General features: G+C 44.1%; 1 protein-coding gene and 1 pseudogene across 1 annotated transcript; one reads left to right on the top strand and one right to left on the bottom strand.

Moving 5' to 3' along the window:
• The first annotated feature begins 333 nt into the window (after positions 1 to 333).
• On the top strand, positions 334 to 7,410 carry LOC134396576 (lysozyme C, milk isozyme-like; annotated as a pseudogene).
• Positions 7,411 to 10,008: 2,598 nt separating this feature from the next.
• Positions 10,009 to 15,847, bottom strand: LOC134396577 (lysozyme C, milk isozyme-like). Its single transcript, XM_063123097.1, has 4 exons — positions 15,641 to 15,847; positions 14,528 to 14,689; positions 12,580 to 12,658; positions 10,009 to 10,240 (listed from the first exon to the last, which is right to left on the bottom strand). Exons 1-4 carry the CDS (start codon positions 15,774 to 15,776, stop codon positions 10,174 to 10,176), a joined length of 444 nt encoding a protein of 147 aa, XP_062979167.1. The 5' UTR covers positions 15,777 to 15,847; the 3' UTR covers positions 10,009 to 10,173.
• Between the last annotated feature and the right edge of the window lie 854 nt (positions 15,848 to 16,701).

A 16,701-nucleotide genomic window follows, 5' to 3' on the forward strand; every position in this document is an offset into this window, starting at 1 on the left:
AAGGAGTCACCTGTGCATAGCAATGCCATAAGTCTGTGAACTCATTCAGCTCACCTTGTTTTGAGTCGGGCCAGCTTATGGGCAATGAAGCTAGAATCTGGTGGGGGTGGGGGGCTCAGCTGCCAAAAACATGCCAAGAAAATAATAAAAAGTTGATGTTTCCCCAAAAGCAGCTTAGGCAGTTCCTTTCTTCACTTTTTTTTAATGGTACTGCAATTGTCTCATCTGATCAGTTAATCCAGAATTGCAACATTTCTCATTTTTAGGGGCTATTGCTACAGAGTCTCTTTCGCAATGAATGCCCCGTTTGCCACCTAGACAGAGGACAGTTGGCAGAACTGTGGGTATAAAAGCAACTGGGGACCCTGGGGAAGGCCACACACCATCCTCCTGGGAGTTGCAGCGATGAAGGTTCTAATCCTCACCTTTCTCTGTGGTCTCATGGCAGCGAATGAAGCCAAAGTGTTTCAGAGATGTGAACTGGCTAGAGATTTGAAACAGCATGGGCTGGACAGCATGGCTACAGCCTGGGAAATTGTAAGTTCCCTTCTCCTTTCTCTCCACCATTGCAATTTCATGTTTTAGGTCAGAGCTGAAATGTGTGGGTGGGGCTTTTTTTCCAGAAACAATGCCTTCCCCAAAACACACACACAAAAGGCTCCCACTCTCTTTCTTTGGAGAAAGAGAGTGAGGGCCATTTAGGGATGCAGATATCCACACCCTCTTACAAGAGGGCTAGAAGAACTTGGGGTCACGCACGCCACACTGTGGGGTGCTTTACCAGTCCTGACATGAAGAGAGATGGTGAGCATCATGGCACCACCTCTCCACTTTCTGGCAAGAGAGGTGTTAGATGGTGATTGATTTCTCAGGATTACCTCCTTTACAGCCACAGGGGTTTCACATACTTGTGGGCTTCTTTTAAAAGGAGATGCTGCTGCTGCTTCTGAGATAAGCAGACCGCCAAAACTTTCAGCACCCAAATCCTTGAAATCCCCATCCCCACCCCATTTCAGGATATTATAGAGGGCATGTCTAGATGGGACGATATCCCGGGGATCGCCCTGGGATCGTCCCTGTGCGTCCACATAACACACAGGGGATCCCAGGAGCAGGGAGGGATGATCCCTCCCTTGCCCTGGGATATCGCCCTACCCTTTAATCCTGACTTTTCCCACCATCTCAGGATGATCCCAAGACCACGGGATTTGTGGCCGGGTGTCCTGTTTTTATCTGGGCTCCTCACGAGTAACTGCGAGGACCCAGGAACAGGGCGTGGAGCTCCTCAAGAGCTCCATGACCATCAGGGGTGGGGTGGGGAGAGTGGGAGTAATTATTTTTTAAAAAAAAAACAACTTACCTTCGTGCTCATGCACTCATGAGCTCATCTTAAAAACAACACCACCAAAACGGCTGGCGCAACGTCCTCCGTCCTTCTGGGATGTTGCGCGCCATGTGTAGACTGAGGGGGAGGATCTCGCGGTCATCATTTATTTATTTATTACTTTTATTTATTTATTACACTTATATACTGCCCCCATAGCCAGAGCTCTCTGGGCAGTTTACAGAAATTCTAAAATTGAGATAAAAACAAGTATACAACATTTAAAATTTAAAAAACACAGAACATACACACAAAGCATTAAAAACCGTTAAAAAACTAAACATGTGGGTAATTAAGATATGCCGCCATATGCCTGGGCAAAGACGAAAGTCTTAACCTGGCACCGGAAAGATAGCAGCGTTGGTGCCAGGCGGGCCTCGTCAGGGAGATCGTTCCATAGTCTGGGGGCCACCACCGAAAAGGCCCTGTCCTTTGCGAGATCATCCCCCTCCACCACCCCTCATCTAGCCATGCCCTAAAATACCACTTATTCTGATTGCTCTGAGGAAAGAAATCATGCCTCCAAACTGCATTGGGCTTTGATAAACTCCAGCATTTTTCAGAATCCTTTTCTCTTTCAATTCTCTGGGAAAGTAAGCACACATTTCTATGTTCTGCTGAATTCTTGAATTAAACACTTTTGTCTGAGCGTACGTTTTAAAATCTTTTCTTTCATATGAACTTTCACTCTACTGCACACGCTGTTATAGCTTTTTCCTGCCCACTCTGTTCCAGGGATCTGTACGGCATTTTATGAAAGCAGGTATAACACTGCGGCCGTGGGGCCACCTAACTCAGACAGCAGTCGTGACTATGGGATTTTTCAAATAAACAGCCGCTATTGGTGCTCCAATGGACAGGGCCGAACTGCTAATGGCTGCAGAAAGCCCTGTAGTGGTAAGTAAATTGCTATTAAGGGGCTAAGTAACAAAAGTCCTGCAAAATTCCCCCAAAAGGGTGGGTGATATGTTTGAAGGCTCCATTTCTTTTCCTTCCAGTTACCATTCTAGTGCCTCAATTCGGTTTCCAACTAAGCGCCTCCACTTTCCAAGGTATCATTGCATAGGATGACTGGGGGTGGGGGTGGGGGTGGGGAACTGCACTTTCCAGGACTTCAGGAAAGCATGTCATTCCCCTGCCATGCTAATGGTGGCCCCGATTGGAGCAGACAAGGGGAAAGCTTGTCATTCCTCCCCCCCCCCTCACTCCAATCAGGGACTTTTCTATAATGTCAGTGAATGACATGCTTTCCCCAATTGGAGCAGTGGCGAGGGCGGATAATGCCCCTCCAGAAATTGCATCATTCCCCTGACCATGCCAGGCTAATAGCAGCCTTAAAGGAGAAAACGTGTCATTCCTGGACGTTATAGAGAATTATAGAAAATTACAGCGAATCCCCCCTGTCGCCCAGGATTAGAACAAATAACCTGACAAATCTGGGGAAAATCTGAAAGTTTCCATTCAGACTTTCATCACCTAGATGCATCACATGTTGCATCCAAAGCACACACAGCACAGTAGGTTCTCCGATCTTGGGAGCCAGGCCAAGATTGGAGGAGCCCTTGGCTCTACCCACATCAGCAGCCTCAGCCTTCTTTCTGCCTGAATTCCCCGAAGCACCAGCTATCATGGAGGCCCTTGCTGCTGGCAGTGCATGCAGGAAGGTTCACCCAACTTCTCCCAAAGTCACTGAAGCCATATCTTCAGGTCTTCATACCTCATCTTTAGGTGAGCTGCTCTGGTCCATTGTTTCCTACTCTCTGTCTACAAATCCAGTTTTTGGAGCGAGGTGGGAGTGCACTGCTTATGCATGGCCTTCCTCCTCTCCCCTCTCAAAAATTGAGGGAGGTGTGGGGGAGGCAATGCATCTTCAATACGACCCCACCCCCCAGGAAACCTTCTCCCCAGTGTGATGTTTTGACCCTGAATAGGCAGTTGAGACACTTTTCCTTTACAAAAGACCTTCTCATTTGTTGGATCAACACTGCTGCCTGCCTTGTTGGACTTTCCTTAAGGGTGTGACTTTGGGGTCTGTCATGTTGAGGATTTGCACTTCCACATTTACCAGTGGCTGGAAATAACCATTCAAGAAATCCCTGATAACTTCCTTTCTTTCCTTGTAAATCTTTGGGCAGCTTTCACAAATGACGACATCACAGATGATATTGAGTGTGTTAAGAGAGTGGTCCGTGAACCCCAAGAGATGAATGCCTGGTGAGTCCATCTCTTGTTAACATCTGTGCACTTATATGTCTCCAGAGCAGCTGAACTGTTCAAGGTTGCAGCCAACAAGGATAAGGAGATGAACATCCTCAAGGCTGTTGTATAGGTGGTAGCTGAAGATGCTTCCCCAATGAGTACCAATGACTAACAGATGTTTTCTTGAACGTGCAAAGATAGTCTTCGATTGCTGGTGGCTACCAAGGGCATGTCTACACCAGGGGAGGGAAAGTGGGAGGATCTTGCAATATGCTGATTGCGAGATCCTCCCCTTTGTCAGCACATGGTGCGCAACATCCAGGGAGGAAGGAGGATGTCGCGCCCGCCATGTTCTTTCTTTCTTTTCTTTTTACTGAAGATGAGTGCACGTGTGCTCAAACAAAAAGGTCAGTAATTTTTTTAAAATGCTCCCACTCACCCCATCCCACCCCCAATAGGCACAGAGCATCTGAAGAGCCCGGTTCCTGGCTCCTCATGTTTACTCGTGAGGGGACAGGACAAAACCAGGACAGCTGCCCACACCTCCCACAGTCTCGGGAAGATCCTGAGACAGAGGCGAAAATCAGGCTAAAAGCCGTCCTGGTTATCCCGAGGAAATGGAGGGATCTTCTCTCCCTCCCCCTGGGATCCCCTGTGCATCATGTGGACACACAGGGATGATGCCGGGGCGATCCCTGGGATAAGGCATGGTGTAGACATAGCTCAAGAGAGCTGGTAGTATCTGTCTAACTGGGAAGTTAAGGATACATCTGGGTAGTTGGAACGTAGGAAAGAAAGAAGAGTCTGAGGGCTCCATCACACCAGTGATTTATCGCACTCTCCCTCTACCTGGTATGCAGTTTTGCAGCCACATGATTTTGTCCACGTTCTGCACTCATTTCAGCTATTATCTTCCATGTTTCATTTCTTTTTGGATCACAGAAAGTCTGGATTATATTCCCTTCCTGTGAAATAAATGGTCTCTTCCCTCCTGTGTATATTTGTGGTTGCATTCTATCGACCGTCCCATTCTTTGTTGTGTGTGTGTGTGTGTCTAAGAGTGATCTAGCTAACAAAAGAGGAGGATGGTGTGCTTCTCCACTCAACTATGAAGGGGGAGGGAGAGAGGTCCCATTTAACTCTATGTCCCATTCTCTTGAGTAGGTATGACCAGGGGTACATTTTCACCTTAAAACAGTGGTTCTCAACCTTCCTAATGCCGCAACCCTTTAATACAGTTCCTCATGTTGTGGTGACCCCCAACCATAAAATTATTTTCGTTCTTCTCTACGTGATCCATTGTCATGGGATGGTTTGCTAATGAAAATAATACATAACAATAGCTTTAATAATACAAAAGATGATACATGACATAGTTCAGTCAATACAGTTTCCTAAACCATCGGAAATATGTGTTTTCCGATGGTCTTAGGCGACCCCTGTGAAAGGGTCATTCGACCCCCAAAGGGGTCCCGACCCACAAGTTGAGAACCGCTGCCTTAAAAGAAATGTAGATGCCCCCTCCTTGCCTGCAGCTCCCTCATTTTTAAAGATAAAGAGATCAAAATTGGCACAGTGATAGTGCTTAAGGAGGGCTTTAGCCACCCCAAGTGTGAATCAGATTGGGTCATTCCTTGATTTTAAGGAAGTTTTTAAATGGAAATTTAAAATTTTTTTACATCTGTGTAAGTTTTAAAGATAAACAGATAAAAATTGGCACAGTGATAGCTTTTTCAGCATGCCACGTTTGAGTCATATTGGTTCATCTCTTGATTTTTTATAAAAAAATTAATTCCCCCCTTAAACCCATTTTCTTGGTAGTTCTCAAGTGCGAAGGATAGATCTTCCATTCCTTTGAAGCTGTGCATCTTCAGGTTCATAAACTACAGAACTGCTGGTGCCCTTACTCAAGAGTAAATACCACTGATTTCAACTGGATTTACATCCAATTCATACTAAAATCCCATGCATGCTTACCTTTGAGTAAACTACATTTTAGTAAGTCTGTCTCTGTTCAATGGGGTTTACTCAAAGGGAAGCATGCATGGGATTTTAGTATGAATAGGATGTAAATGCAGTTGAAAACAATGGGATTTACACTACCCTGCAATCCTCTCCAGGATAAGGTGTCCAACTACCACCAACCAATGAACTGTAGGGGGAGGTACAAAGGAGATCTGAGAGTGCATCTCAATGGAACAACTGTGATACGCTCATGCACAGGAGGGGAGAGGTGTAAAGATTAATGAAACATAAAAGCGCAAAGGTGTAAGTGATCAGGCTTTCACATGCTATAGAAACAAAGGTCAATAATTTGAGGGCAAACATGTAGGTGTGATGGAGCCCTGAATCTAGCAGCTCACTGGAAGGAAACCCAGGGATGAATAACTGTTTTGGAAAACCTACACTGTTTTGAAGATATGCCTTGCCCCACATCTGAGTCACCTGGCCATGGGGAGGCAGGCGTCGTGCAGGAAAGGAAAAATGCATCTTATTGCATTGGTGGTGATAAGGTGATGCCACAGGCTGTGAATGGGGCTCACGAGGCAACATTAGCCACTGGGGCCCCACCCTTCAGCCTCTTCTGATGATGACTGCATGCAGTGTGGGCTTTGCTGATCATTATTACACCCCCCTTTCACCTGCAATAACCTTGTTTGATGCTTGCCTATTCCCCCATGCCCAATAAGTGTACTTGTAAATAAGCAGATAGTAGAAAAGATGCTTCAGCACAGAATCCTGTGCATGTTTACTCAGAAATAATTCCCACTGTGTTCAGTTGAGCCTATTCCCATGTAAATGTATACATGATTGCAGCCCTCAGCTTCAGAACTCCTTTCTCTCCTGTATCTTTTCCCTTTTAGGGGATTTCCACTGGGTAATGTTTTAAGAAGTTATAATGCTCACCCAGATTACTTTTCAGCTTCAGATTGCAGCTTCTGTGTCTGCATTTGGAGGGGGTAGGGGAAGTGGAGTTTGAGTTGGATGGATCTGTCCATCTTGGTCTCACTGTGACCCCGTTCAGACAACACGCTAAACCCTGCTGCTAACCACAAAATGGTTAATGGAATGCATTCCGTTAACCATCTTGTGGTTAATCAGCATGGTTTAGCGTGTTGTCTGAATGGGGCCTGTGATTATGAGTGTTTTGAGGTCAAGCTCATGCTCTCCCACTTCCACATCAGTGTGATTTAAAATATATATACAAAAGTTCACATGGATATTTCATAAGGTACTTTTTTTTTAATGTATTCATGTGGCACCCCGGTTGTGGAATGAGCTCCCCAGAGAGGTCCGCCTGGCGCCTACACTGTACTGCTTTCGTTAACAGCTGAAGACCTTTTTATTCTCTCAATATTTTAACACTTAATTTTAACCTAAATTTAAATCTTACTGTTTTAACTCTGTATTTTAATCTTATATCAATTTTGCTGTGTGGTTTTATCCTGGTTGTGCTTTTTATACTGTATTTTGTAATTGTGCTTTTAACCTGTTGGTTGTTTTATTGTGGTTTTAATGTTTGTGAACCGCCCAGAGAGCTTCGGCTATTGGGCGGTATAAAAATGTAATAAATAAATAAATAAATAAATGTTTGGGTGTATTCAAATTATGAGTCACCCTATAACTGAAGTTCTCATGTCAATAATAATGCAAAGGGACAGTGTGACCTTTTTTCTTTTGTTTTAATTGCTCTCGTTCTGACTTTTAGGGTAGCTTGGAAGAACCACTGCAAGGGAAGGGATCTCTCAAGCTGGACTCGTGGCTGCAGGCTCTGAATTCCATGATCCAAAATATATATCTCAGGGTTTCTCTTTTGCTTCACTCTGATACCTTCAGCATTCAGCTATTTGCATTTTGTGGCCCAATATGGTTGGCAAAATGGCCTTCTTTGCATATAAATGAAGTGGGGGGGATTGGAAATGTGTCTTGGGGGAGAGTGGGCTTGAACATTCTTGAGACTAGTGTCTCTCTGCTTGAAAATCTTCAATAAACTGAGCATTAGCAAATCTCTGTTTCCGTGTTGATGGGTGAATGGGAAGGGAAAGAAGCAAGGGGGGGAGGAGAATATTACACACAAGCTGAACTTCTCTGTGACTCCATCCCCTCATTTGGGAGTGAATGTTGTGTAGCAACATGAGGAAAACACACAGGGCTGCTGACATCAAAACACAAGGCGATTTGTACCAGACATCACTGAGAGGAAGCTTTACCCTCTACACCCCCAATGAGGGTCTGCATCTGCTCCCAATGTAAGTCAATCAATCAAAGGTGTTTTCACCTCCAAACCAGTCCAGAATCCAGGTTGACATTGACCTCAAGAACTAGTATCCTCCAAAACCTCTTGGAGTGGAGGTGTCATCAACTTCTCTAACAGCTTGCTCAAAAATGGCAGGTTGGAATGTCTGTCCCGCCTTTTCTTGGGTGTCTATGGGGGAGTCTACACCAGCCATTTATTGCAGGATTGTATCACAGTCATCACTAGTGGGGCACATGATGTTCACCTGTCATGCTATGATCTCAGCTCCATCTCTCAGTTTTACCGGAATATCACCGGCTGCTTTTGTCGCAGTTTTTCGGGTTCTCTCGCTTCCATTCTGAAGAATGTTTGCGGTGCCTCCCCCTCTGTGAGGTCGTTGTTGTTCACCATGAGTTCCGGACTCAGTGAACAGCCAATCAACTGTGAAGGGCATGTGCATGGGTATCAGTGTATGAGAGCATACCTGTCCGCCATTTCTGCCACATGTTTTTGATGGGTATCGGCGTGTTTTACCGCTGAGTGTTTTTTTTTTTAAAATACAAATGTATCTCTCCACAGGAAAGACATATTCAAAGGAGTTTGTACCCCACCCACATGTTCCTGCATGTCTGCACTCGTGTGCATGTCTCATGAGTCATTAAAAAACCCCAACTCTGCTCTGAAGCTAGGTCATTTGACCAGCACCACTCAGTTCTGTTGATCCACATCAAGAAGCACCATAACAGGGCACACATGCTCCCACAACAGCACTCCTGAAATTGCAGAACACATCAACGCTGTGTGCCCCATGAGTGCTGATTGTGGAAGTGGGAAAATTCGGAAACATCCCTCTTCCATGCAGAAATGCCTACAGGTGTAAATTAGCCCTATATAAGGCTCTGAAAAATCCATTCTGTTTTTTTTTATTATTATAAATAATTGTGTTTGTAATGTCCTGCCAGGAACTCAGTAAAGTCAATTTATTAAAAAATGAAGGTGTGGGGGGACAGGTTGGAAAGTGGATGGTAGTTGGCAAAGATCATGCTTGATTTTTTTAGCCAAGGCCATACTGCTTTCTCCTTAAAGGCGGAGGTGCAAAGGGCAAGGAATGGCTTAATTACTAGAGTTTAACTTTGTCAGAAGCAAAAATCTTTGTCAACTACCATACACTTTCCGACCTGTCCTCCATATTGATTTTATTGAGTTCCCGGCAGGAAATTGTAAGCACATTTGTCAATAATAATAATAATAATAATAATAATAATAATAATAATAATGATACAGAATGGATTTTTCAAAGCCTTACATAGACACCCAAGAAATGGAGGAACAGACATTCCAACCTGCCTTTTTTGAGCAAGCTGTCCAAGAAGGTGGTGACCCCTCCACTCCAAGTGGTTTTGGAGGATACTGATCATTGAGGTCAATTTCAATCTGGATTCTGGCCTGGTTTGAAGGTGGAAACACCTTTGGTTGCTTGGAAGATGACTTACATTAGGAGCTGATGCAGACCCCCATTGTGGGTGGAGATGGCAGAGCTCCCAGTCAGTAATTTCTGGTACAAATTGCCTTGTCTTTTGATGTCAGCAGCACTGTGTGTTTTCCTCAACATTCACTTCCAAATGTGGGGATAGGAAATGTGCAGGATAATGAATTCAGGGGAGGAGGTATGTTACAGTGAGTGAACCTGAAATGGAGCTCTTATTTTCAGCATTAGTCTAGTATTCCTTATAATCGGTTTATCTTGTCCTCAGGGAAGACTCATGCTGTGCATGCACAGTGGCCTTCAGTAACCAGGATGGCCTATAATGTCATCAATTCATGCATAATGCCGGTTGCTGGAGGCCACTGAAGAAGCAATGCCCAGCTGTGGGCTCAGTCTTCTGGTGCCTAAGGGGAGGATCAAGCACCTACATGGACTGGTACATCAGAGTCCAGCATGAACATCAATATTGATTACCGAAGGCCACTGTACAGGCATGGTAGTGTGGTGTAACCCCCTTGAAAGACACAGAGGAGTTGGGCTTGAATGCAATATACTCCCCTCCCCTTGTTTCTTTCCCTTCCCATTCACTCATCAGCACAGAAAAAGAGATTTGATGATGCTCAGTTTATTGAAGATTTTCAAGCAGAGAGACTCAGTCTCAAGCATGTTCAAGCCCACTCTTCTCCAAAACACAGTTCCAATCCTCCCACTTCCATTTATATACAAAGAAGTCCACTCTGTCAACCACATTGGACCACAAAATGCAAACAGCTGAACAGAAACAAATAGCTGAATGCTGGTTGTACAGGGAAAGGCATCAGAGTGAAGCAAAAGAGAAATCTTGAGTTATATTTTGGATCATGGAGTTCAGAGATTGCAGCCACGAGTCCAGCTTGAGAGATTTCTTCCTTTGCAGTGCTTCCTCCAAAGTTCCCTAAAAGTCAGAATGAGAGCAATTAAAAAGAAAAAAGGTCTGTCTGTTCCTTTGTATATTGCCACGAGAACTTCAGCTATAGGGTGACCTGTAAATTGAATACACTCAAACATGAATACATTAAAAAAGTACCTTATGAAATATCCATGTGAACTTTTGTATATTTTTTTTAAATCACACTGACGTGGAAGTGGGACAGCATGAGCTTAACCTCAAAACACTCATAATCACAGACCCCATTCAGACAACACGCTAAACCATGCTGCTTAACCACAAAATGGTTAACGGAATGCATTCCATTAACCATTTTGTGGTTAAGCAGCATGGTTTAGCGTGTTGTCTGAATGGGGTCACAGTGAGACTGAGATGGACAGATCCATCCATCTCTACTGCTGATTAGTGTTGGTGGTCTGTATTGAGCCAACTCATCCACACCCTACAATATCTTTCCACCCTTCTGGAATTTCAAGCATAATTTAGAGCCTTTGTTTTTCAATTTCCTCCCTCAGTTTTCTCATAAACCTTCACCATATCCTGGATCCAAAACAAAGGAAAAAGTCTGCACTGCATGCTTCAAGAGTCATGATTTTCCAAGTAAACGTGGACCTTTGAGTAGAGAGGGGGAATAGCTGGGACTTCTCCCAGAGTAGAGGTTCTTCAAGATTAGTCGCAGCCCCTTTCTACACCTAAGGATTATCCCAGGAAAATGGAGAGATCATCCCTGCCTGCTCCCAGAATCCCCGTGTGTCATTTGCATGCACAGGGATAATCCCAGGATGATCCCTGGAAAAAAGGCGGGTGTGGTAATGGCCTCAGGGCATAACTAGACCACCCAATATGTTGGGGATCGCCCCAGGATCATCCCTGTGCATCCACATGATGCACAGCGGATCCCAGGTGCAGGGAGGGATGATCCCTCCCTTGCCTCAGGATTTTGGCGGGCCCTTTCCCCCCACTTTTTCCACTGTCTTGGGGTGATCCTGTGACCACAGAATGTGTGGGCGTGCGTCGCGGGTTGTCCTGGCTCCTTGCGAGTAACCGTGAAAAGCCAGGACCTGCGCTCATTTCCCTTTTTAAAAAATGGCATCCACAATGTCGTGCACTGCATGTAGACCAGGGCGAGATTGTCGCCCTACTGTCCCCTCATCTAGCTGAGGCCATAGTTTCATTATCCACACCCACAGCCCTCCCACCCAGTTTACACCAGCTCTGCCCACCAGACCTCCAACTGTCCTAGACAGTGCCATACTGTGTAATGATCTACAAAATAAGAACCAGTTCCCAATTATTTGATCAGTTACAGTCAGGTCTGCTGCTGGATTTAGACACAAGTGTCAAGTGATGGATGCCATGCCACATTTACTCCAAGAAGGGATGTGTGAGAACATTGCAATGTTACAGGGTGTATTTTTTAAAGAATGATTTACCCAGTTTTCATCTCCCAAATTCAATGTGAAATCAAAGACAATTTGTGTTTGGAAATCCATGCATGTCTGAGCTTGCAATGCATTCTGCACAACAACAACATCAACACATCTTAAATGACATTCACACATTGGAAAAATGTGCAAAGAAAAATGCCCAAATGCGTACAAACACGCTTTTGTCAATAGATGCACTCACCCAAAAATATGTACATTTAAAAATGTGCATATTATGAAATATCCATGTCAATTTTTGTATTTTTTTTAAAAAAATACACACTGATGAGGAAGTGGGAGAGAATGAGCTTGACCTCAAGAATTGATCATTTCAGTAAGACTGAGATTGACAGATCTGTCCATCTCAAACTCCAGCTCTGTCCACCCACCCCAAATGCAGTCAAAGAAGCTGGAATTTCAAGCTGAAGAGCAGCCCAGGGAGCTTTGACTGTTGGGTGGTATAGAAATGCAAATAATAATAATAATAATAATAATAATAATAATAATAATAATAATAATAATAATATCTTAAAACATTCCCCATTGGAAAAGCATTCTTGCTAATCCTCTAAAGGGGAAAAGATACAGGAAATAAATAAGTTCTGAAGCCAAGGGCTGCAACCAAATATGCACTTACCTGGGAGTAGGCTCAATTGAATGCAGTGGAAATTATTTCTGAGTAAACATGCATAGGCTTGTGTTGTGAAGCATCTTCTCTAATATTGCATATTTACAAGTGCACTTATTAGGCATGGGAAAGCAGCCAAACATCAAACAAGGCTAATCTTTAAAGTAGCTACCAGCTATACAACAGCCCAGAGGACATTCATCTCCTTGTCCTTATTGGCCACAACCATGAAAAGTTCAACTGCTCTTGAGTCATACAAGTGCAGAGATGTTAACAAAAGATGGACTCACCAGTTATTCATTCCAATGGCAGCACCGACCACTCTCTTAGCGCACTCAATAGCATCGTTGATGTTGTCATTTAGAAAAGCTGCCCAAAGATACGTCAGAAAACAATCAGGGATTGCTTGAATGGTTATTTCCAGCCACTGGGATAGTGGTAAATGTTGAAGTGTAGGTGTTCCTCCTGACAATCCTCAGAGCCTTAAGGAGAGTCTAATGGGACAGAAAGCTGTGTTGATCCATACCAACAAATGATTTGTCATCTCCATCAGAGTGCTGGTATTAACATTCAAAGCCCTAAATGGCTTGGGGCTAGGCTACCTGAAGGAACGCCTCCTCCCGCATGTACCTGCCTGGACCCTAAGGTCATCCTCAGGGGTCCTTCTCCATGAGCCCCTGCCAAAGGAAGTGAGGCAGGTGGCTAACAGGAGGAGGGCCTTCTCTGCTGTGGCACCCCGGCTGTGGAATGAGCTCCCTAAGGAGGTTCGCTTGGCACCTACATTATATACTTTTAGACGCCAGGTGAAGACCTTTTTATTCTCCCAGCATTTTAACAGTCTATAAATAATTTTTAACTTGGTGTTTTAAATTCGTAATTTTGCATTGCTGCTGTTTTTATCTGGTTGAGCTTTTATATTGTATTTTATATCATGGTTTTATACTGTTGTTTTATACTTTGAATGTTTTTAATTTTTGTGAACCGCTCAGAGAGCTCTGGCTATTGGGTGGTAAAGAAATGTAATAAATAAATAAATAAATAACCAGAAGAAGGTATTTTGTAAAGGAAATGGGTTTCAACTGCTCATTCAAGCAGAAATTATTTGCATGACTACAGAAAGAGCCCACAAATATATTTCATGGCTGAGAAAATCCATCCTCCCTGCTCCTGCCAGTTACTGTGTGATATACTCAGAGGAAACAGAGAAGCTTGAATGGTGATGGCAGATGATGTCATCAGCAATCAAAAAGACCTGGGGCCATGACACTACAAGCACATGGAGGGCTGGACGACTAGAGCAGCCTTCCTCAACCTGGGGCGCTCCAGATGTGTTGGACTGCATCTCCCAGAATGCCTGCTGGGGCATTCTGGGAGTTGTAGTCCAACACATCTGGAGCGCCCCAGGTTGAGGAAGGCTGGACTAGAGAGTGTGTCAAAAATGTAGCACACTGAGAAGTAGGTTTCCATGGGGATAGGATATTGAAGATGCATTGTCCCCTACCTCTCAATCTCTCACCCCAGTCTTAGAGGGGAGAAGAAGAAGCCATGCATAAACAATGCTCTCCCACCTCAGTCCTAAAACTGAGTTTGTAGACAGAGTAGGAAGTTATGGACCATAACTGCTTAGCTAAAAGTGAGATGTGAAGATCTGTGTTTGCCTCTCCAGCAAGCTGAAGATATGGCTTCAGTGACCTTGAGAGAAGTTAGTTCTAAGTTCCCTTTTCCACTGCTATCAGCAAGGGCTTCCATGATAGCTGGTGCATCAGGAAAGTCAGGCAGAAAGAAGGTCGAGGCTGCTGTTTATGTGGGTAGAGCCAAGGGCTCCTCCAAACTTGGCCTGGCCCTATGGTCCCAAGATCGGAGAAGCTACTGTGCTATGTGGTTCGTGGGCGCAATGAGGGATGCATTGGGGTGAGGGAAGTTGCGATGTAATGATACATTGGAAAGTGGAGGTGCTGAATTGGAAACCGAATTGAGGCACTAGAATGGTAGCTGGAGGGAAAAGAGATAGAGGCCTTAGCTAGAACTAAGGTTTATCCCAGGATCGTCCCAGGGTCATCCCTGTTCATGTAAATGATACACAGGGGATCCCGGGAGCAGGCAGGGACGACCCCGGGACAATGCCGGGATAAACCTTAGGTCTAGCTAAGGCCGGAGCCTTCAAACACATCAGCCACCCTTTTGGAGAGAATTTCACAGGACTTTTGCTACTTAGCCCCTTAATAGCAATTTACTTACCCTTGCAGTTCATTTTGCAGCCATTAGTAGTTATGCCCTGTCCATCGGAGCACCACCAGCGGCTGCTTATTTGAAAAATCCCATAGTCACGACTGCCATCCGGGTTAGGTGGTCCCACAGCCTTGGTGTTGAACTTGCTTACATAATAAGCCATACAGACCCCTGGAATAGAGTGGGCAAGTAAAGGGGTATGCTGCAGTGTGAAATTTCATTGTTGTTGTTTTTAAAATCCCATCAAATTTAAACAAAAGATTTTAAAATATACCTTAATGTTTTGCTCAAGCAAAAGTGTTTAATTTTAAAAACTCAGCAGTACATGGAAATGTGTACTTACTTTTCCAGAGAATTGAAAGAGGAAAGGATTCTGAAAAATGCCTGAATTTATCAAAGCCCAATGCAGTTTGGAAGTACGATTTCTTTCTTCAGGGCAATCTGAATAAGTCATTGGGGATAATGGGACTTCTAGTTCAAAGCATCTAGAGGACTTCCCTCCTCATTCCACAACTACTAATCCTGACATTCAACATGCATTGATCAAAATCCCATATTGCCAAGTGCAGTATCATCTAGGTGAGGGTTGGTTTTTTTAGTGGGCTGGGGGGTGGGGATTTCAGGGACTTGGGGGCTGAAACATTTGCTTATCGTGGAAGCATCATCATCTTTTCCTTTATTAAAAAAATCACAAAAACAGTTGAAACCCCTCTGTTTGTAAAAGAGGCAATCCAGAGAGATAAATAAATCACCATCTAACTCCTCTGCCTCTAACTCCTCTACTTACTTTTGGTAAGTAAAACTGCCAAAAAGTGGGCTGGTGGGAGTGGAGGGGTGTTGCCATGGTGCTCACCACCTTTCTTCATGGCAGGACTGGCGAAGCACCCCACAGTGTGGTGCATGACCCCCAGTTTTTCTGACCCTCTTATAAGAGGGTGTGGATATCTACATCCCTAAATGGCCCTCACTCTACCCCACCAAAGAAAGAAAGTGAAAGAGGTGTGTGTGTGTGTGTGTGTTTTGGGGGAGTGCACTGTTTCTTGAACATTACCCCCTTCCATTTCAGCTCAGCCTTAAAAACATGAAATTGCAAAGGGGGAGACAGAGAATAAGGAAACTCACAGTTGTCCAGGCTGTATCTACGGAATCCCTCCAGCCCATGCTGTTTCAAATCTCTAGCCAGTTCACATCTCTTAAGCACTTTGGCTTCATTCACTGTCATGAGAACACAGAGAAGGGTGAGGACTAGAACCTTCATTGCTGCAACTCCCAGGAGGATGGTGTGTGGCCTTCCCCAGGGTCCCCAGTTGCTTTTATACCCACAGTTCTGCCAACTGTCCTCTGTCTAGGTGGCAAATGGGTGGATTCATTGTGAAAGAGAATCTGTAGCAATAGCCCCTAAAATGAGAAATGTTGCAATTCTGGATTAACTGATCAGATGAGACAATTGCAGTAACTTTAAAAAAGTGAACAAAGAAGCCACCTACGTAACTTTTGGGGAAACATCAACTTTTAATTAGTTTGAGATGATTTAAAAGGCAAAACCAAAAGGTCTATGAGTGGACATGGGGGTGGGAGGGGACAGTTGTCAAGCTAGAAGCAGTTATTGCAGTTAGAAGCAAAAAGGGGGTGGATGTTACAGCTGTCAAATTGAAGCTAAAGATATGTAACTGTTCATAAAGGCCAAGGTTATAGCAGCTGTGCATAGCCATAGTGAGCCCATTTAGAAGACCCCTTAAACCATGGCTTTTATTTCAGTGAATAAGTCTTTATGCTTTATTCACCATGGTTAAAGCCGTAGTTTAAGGTGTCTTCTGAACGGGACCAGTGGCTATGCTAAGTAGATGCTTGTAAGCACCGAATTGCTGAACCAAAATCTCCAGGGGGGTATATAAGTTTTAGAAACTGTTTAGAACGAGCTACAAGTTCACGTTAGAAGGAACTTAATGAAAAGTGGCTGAGGATTTTGGCCCATGAAGAAAGAGGCTAACAGTAGAAACCTCAGATAACTTCTTAAGAAATGTCAGTTATTTTATTAGAACATCATGTCACATTACATACACATTTACTCACAAGAGGAAGGACTAAGAATAGAGGAAGGGTCTTTTAAGATGGCTAGACATCCTATAAGTGACCATACGGCTAGCTTGAAAGATTAAAGTTTTCATATATAGTAATAGGTG

The sequence above is a fragment of the Elgaria multicarinata genome, chromosome 3 (assembly GCF_023053635.1).
Source record: "Elgaria multicarinata webbii isolate HBS135686 ecotype San Diego chromosome 3, rElgMul1.1.pri, whole genome shotgun sequence".
Lineage (NCBI taxonomy): Eukaryota > Metazoa > Chordata > Lepidosauria > Squamata > Anguidae > Elgaria > Elgaria multicarinata.

Excerpts from the sequence above, each read along its gene's own strand:
- LOC134396577 (XM_063123097.1), bottom strand. The coding sequence starts at position 15,776 with ATGAAGGTTCTAGTCCTCACCCTTCTCTGTGTTCTCATGACAGTGAAT. Across the intron at positions 14,690-15,640 it reads TAGATACAGCCTGGACAACT|GGGTCTGTATGGCTTATTAT; the intron begins GTGAGTTTCCTT and ends ACTCTATTCCAG. Across the intron at positions 12,659-14,527 it reads CTGCAAAATGAACTGCAAGG|CTTTTCTAAATGACAACATC; the intron begins GTAAGTAAATTG and ends ATCTTTGGGCAG.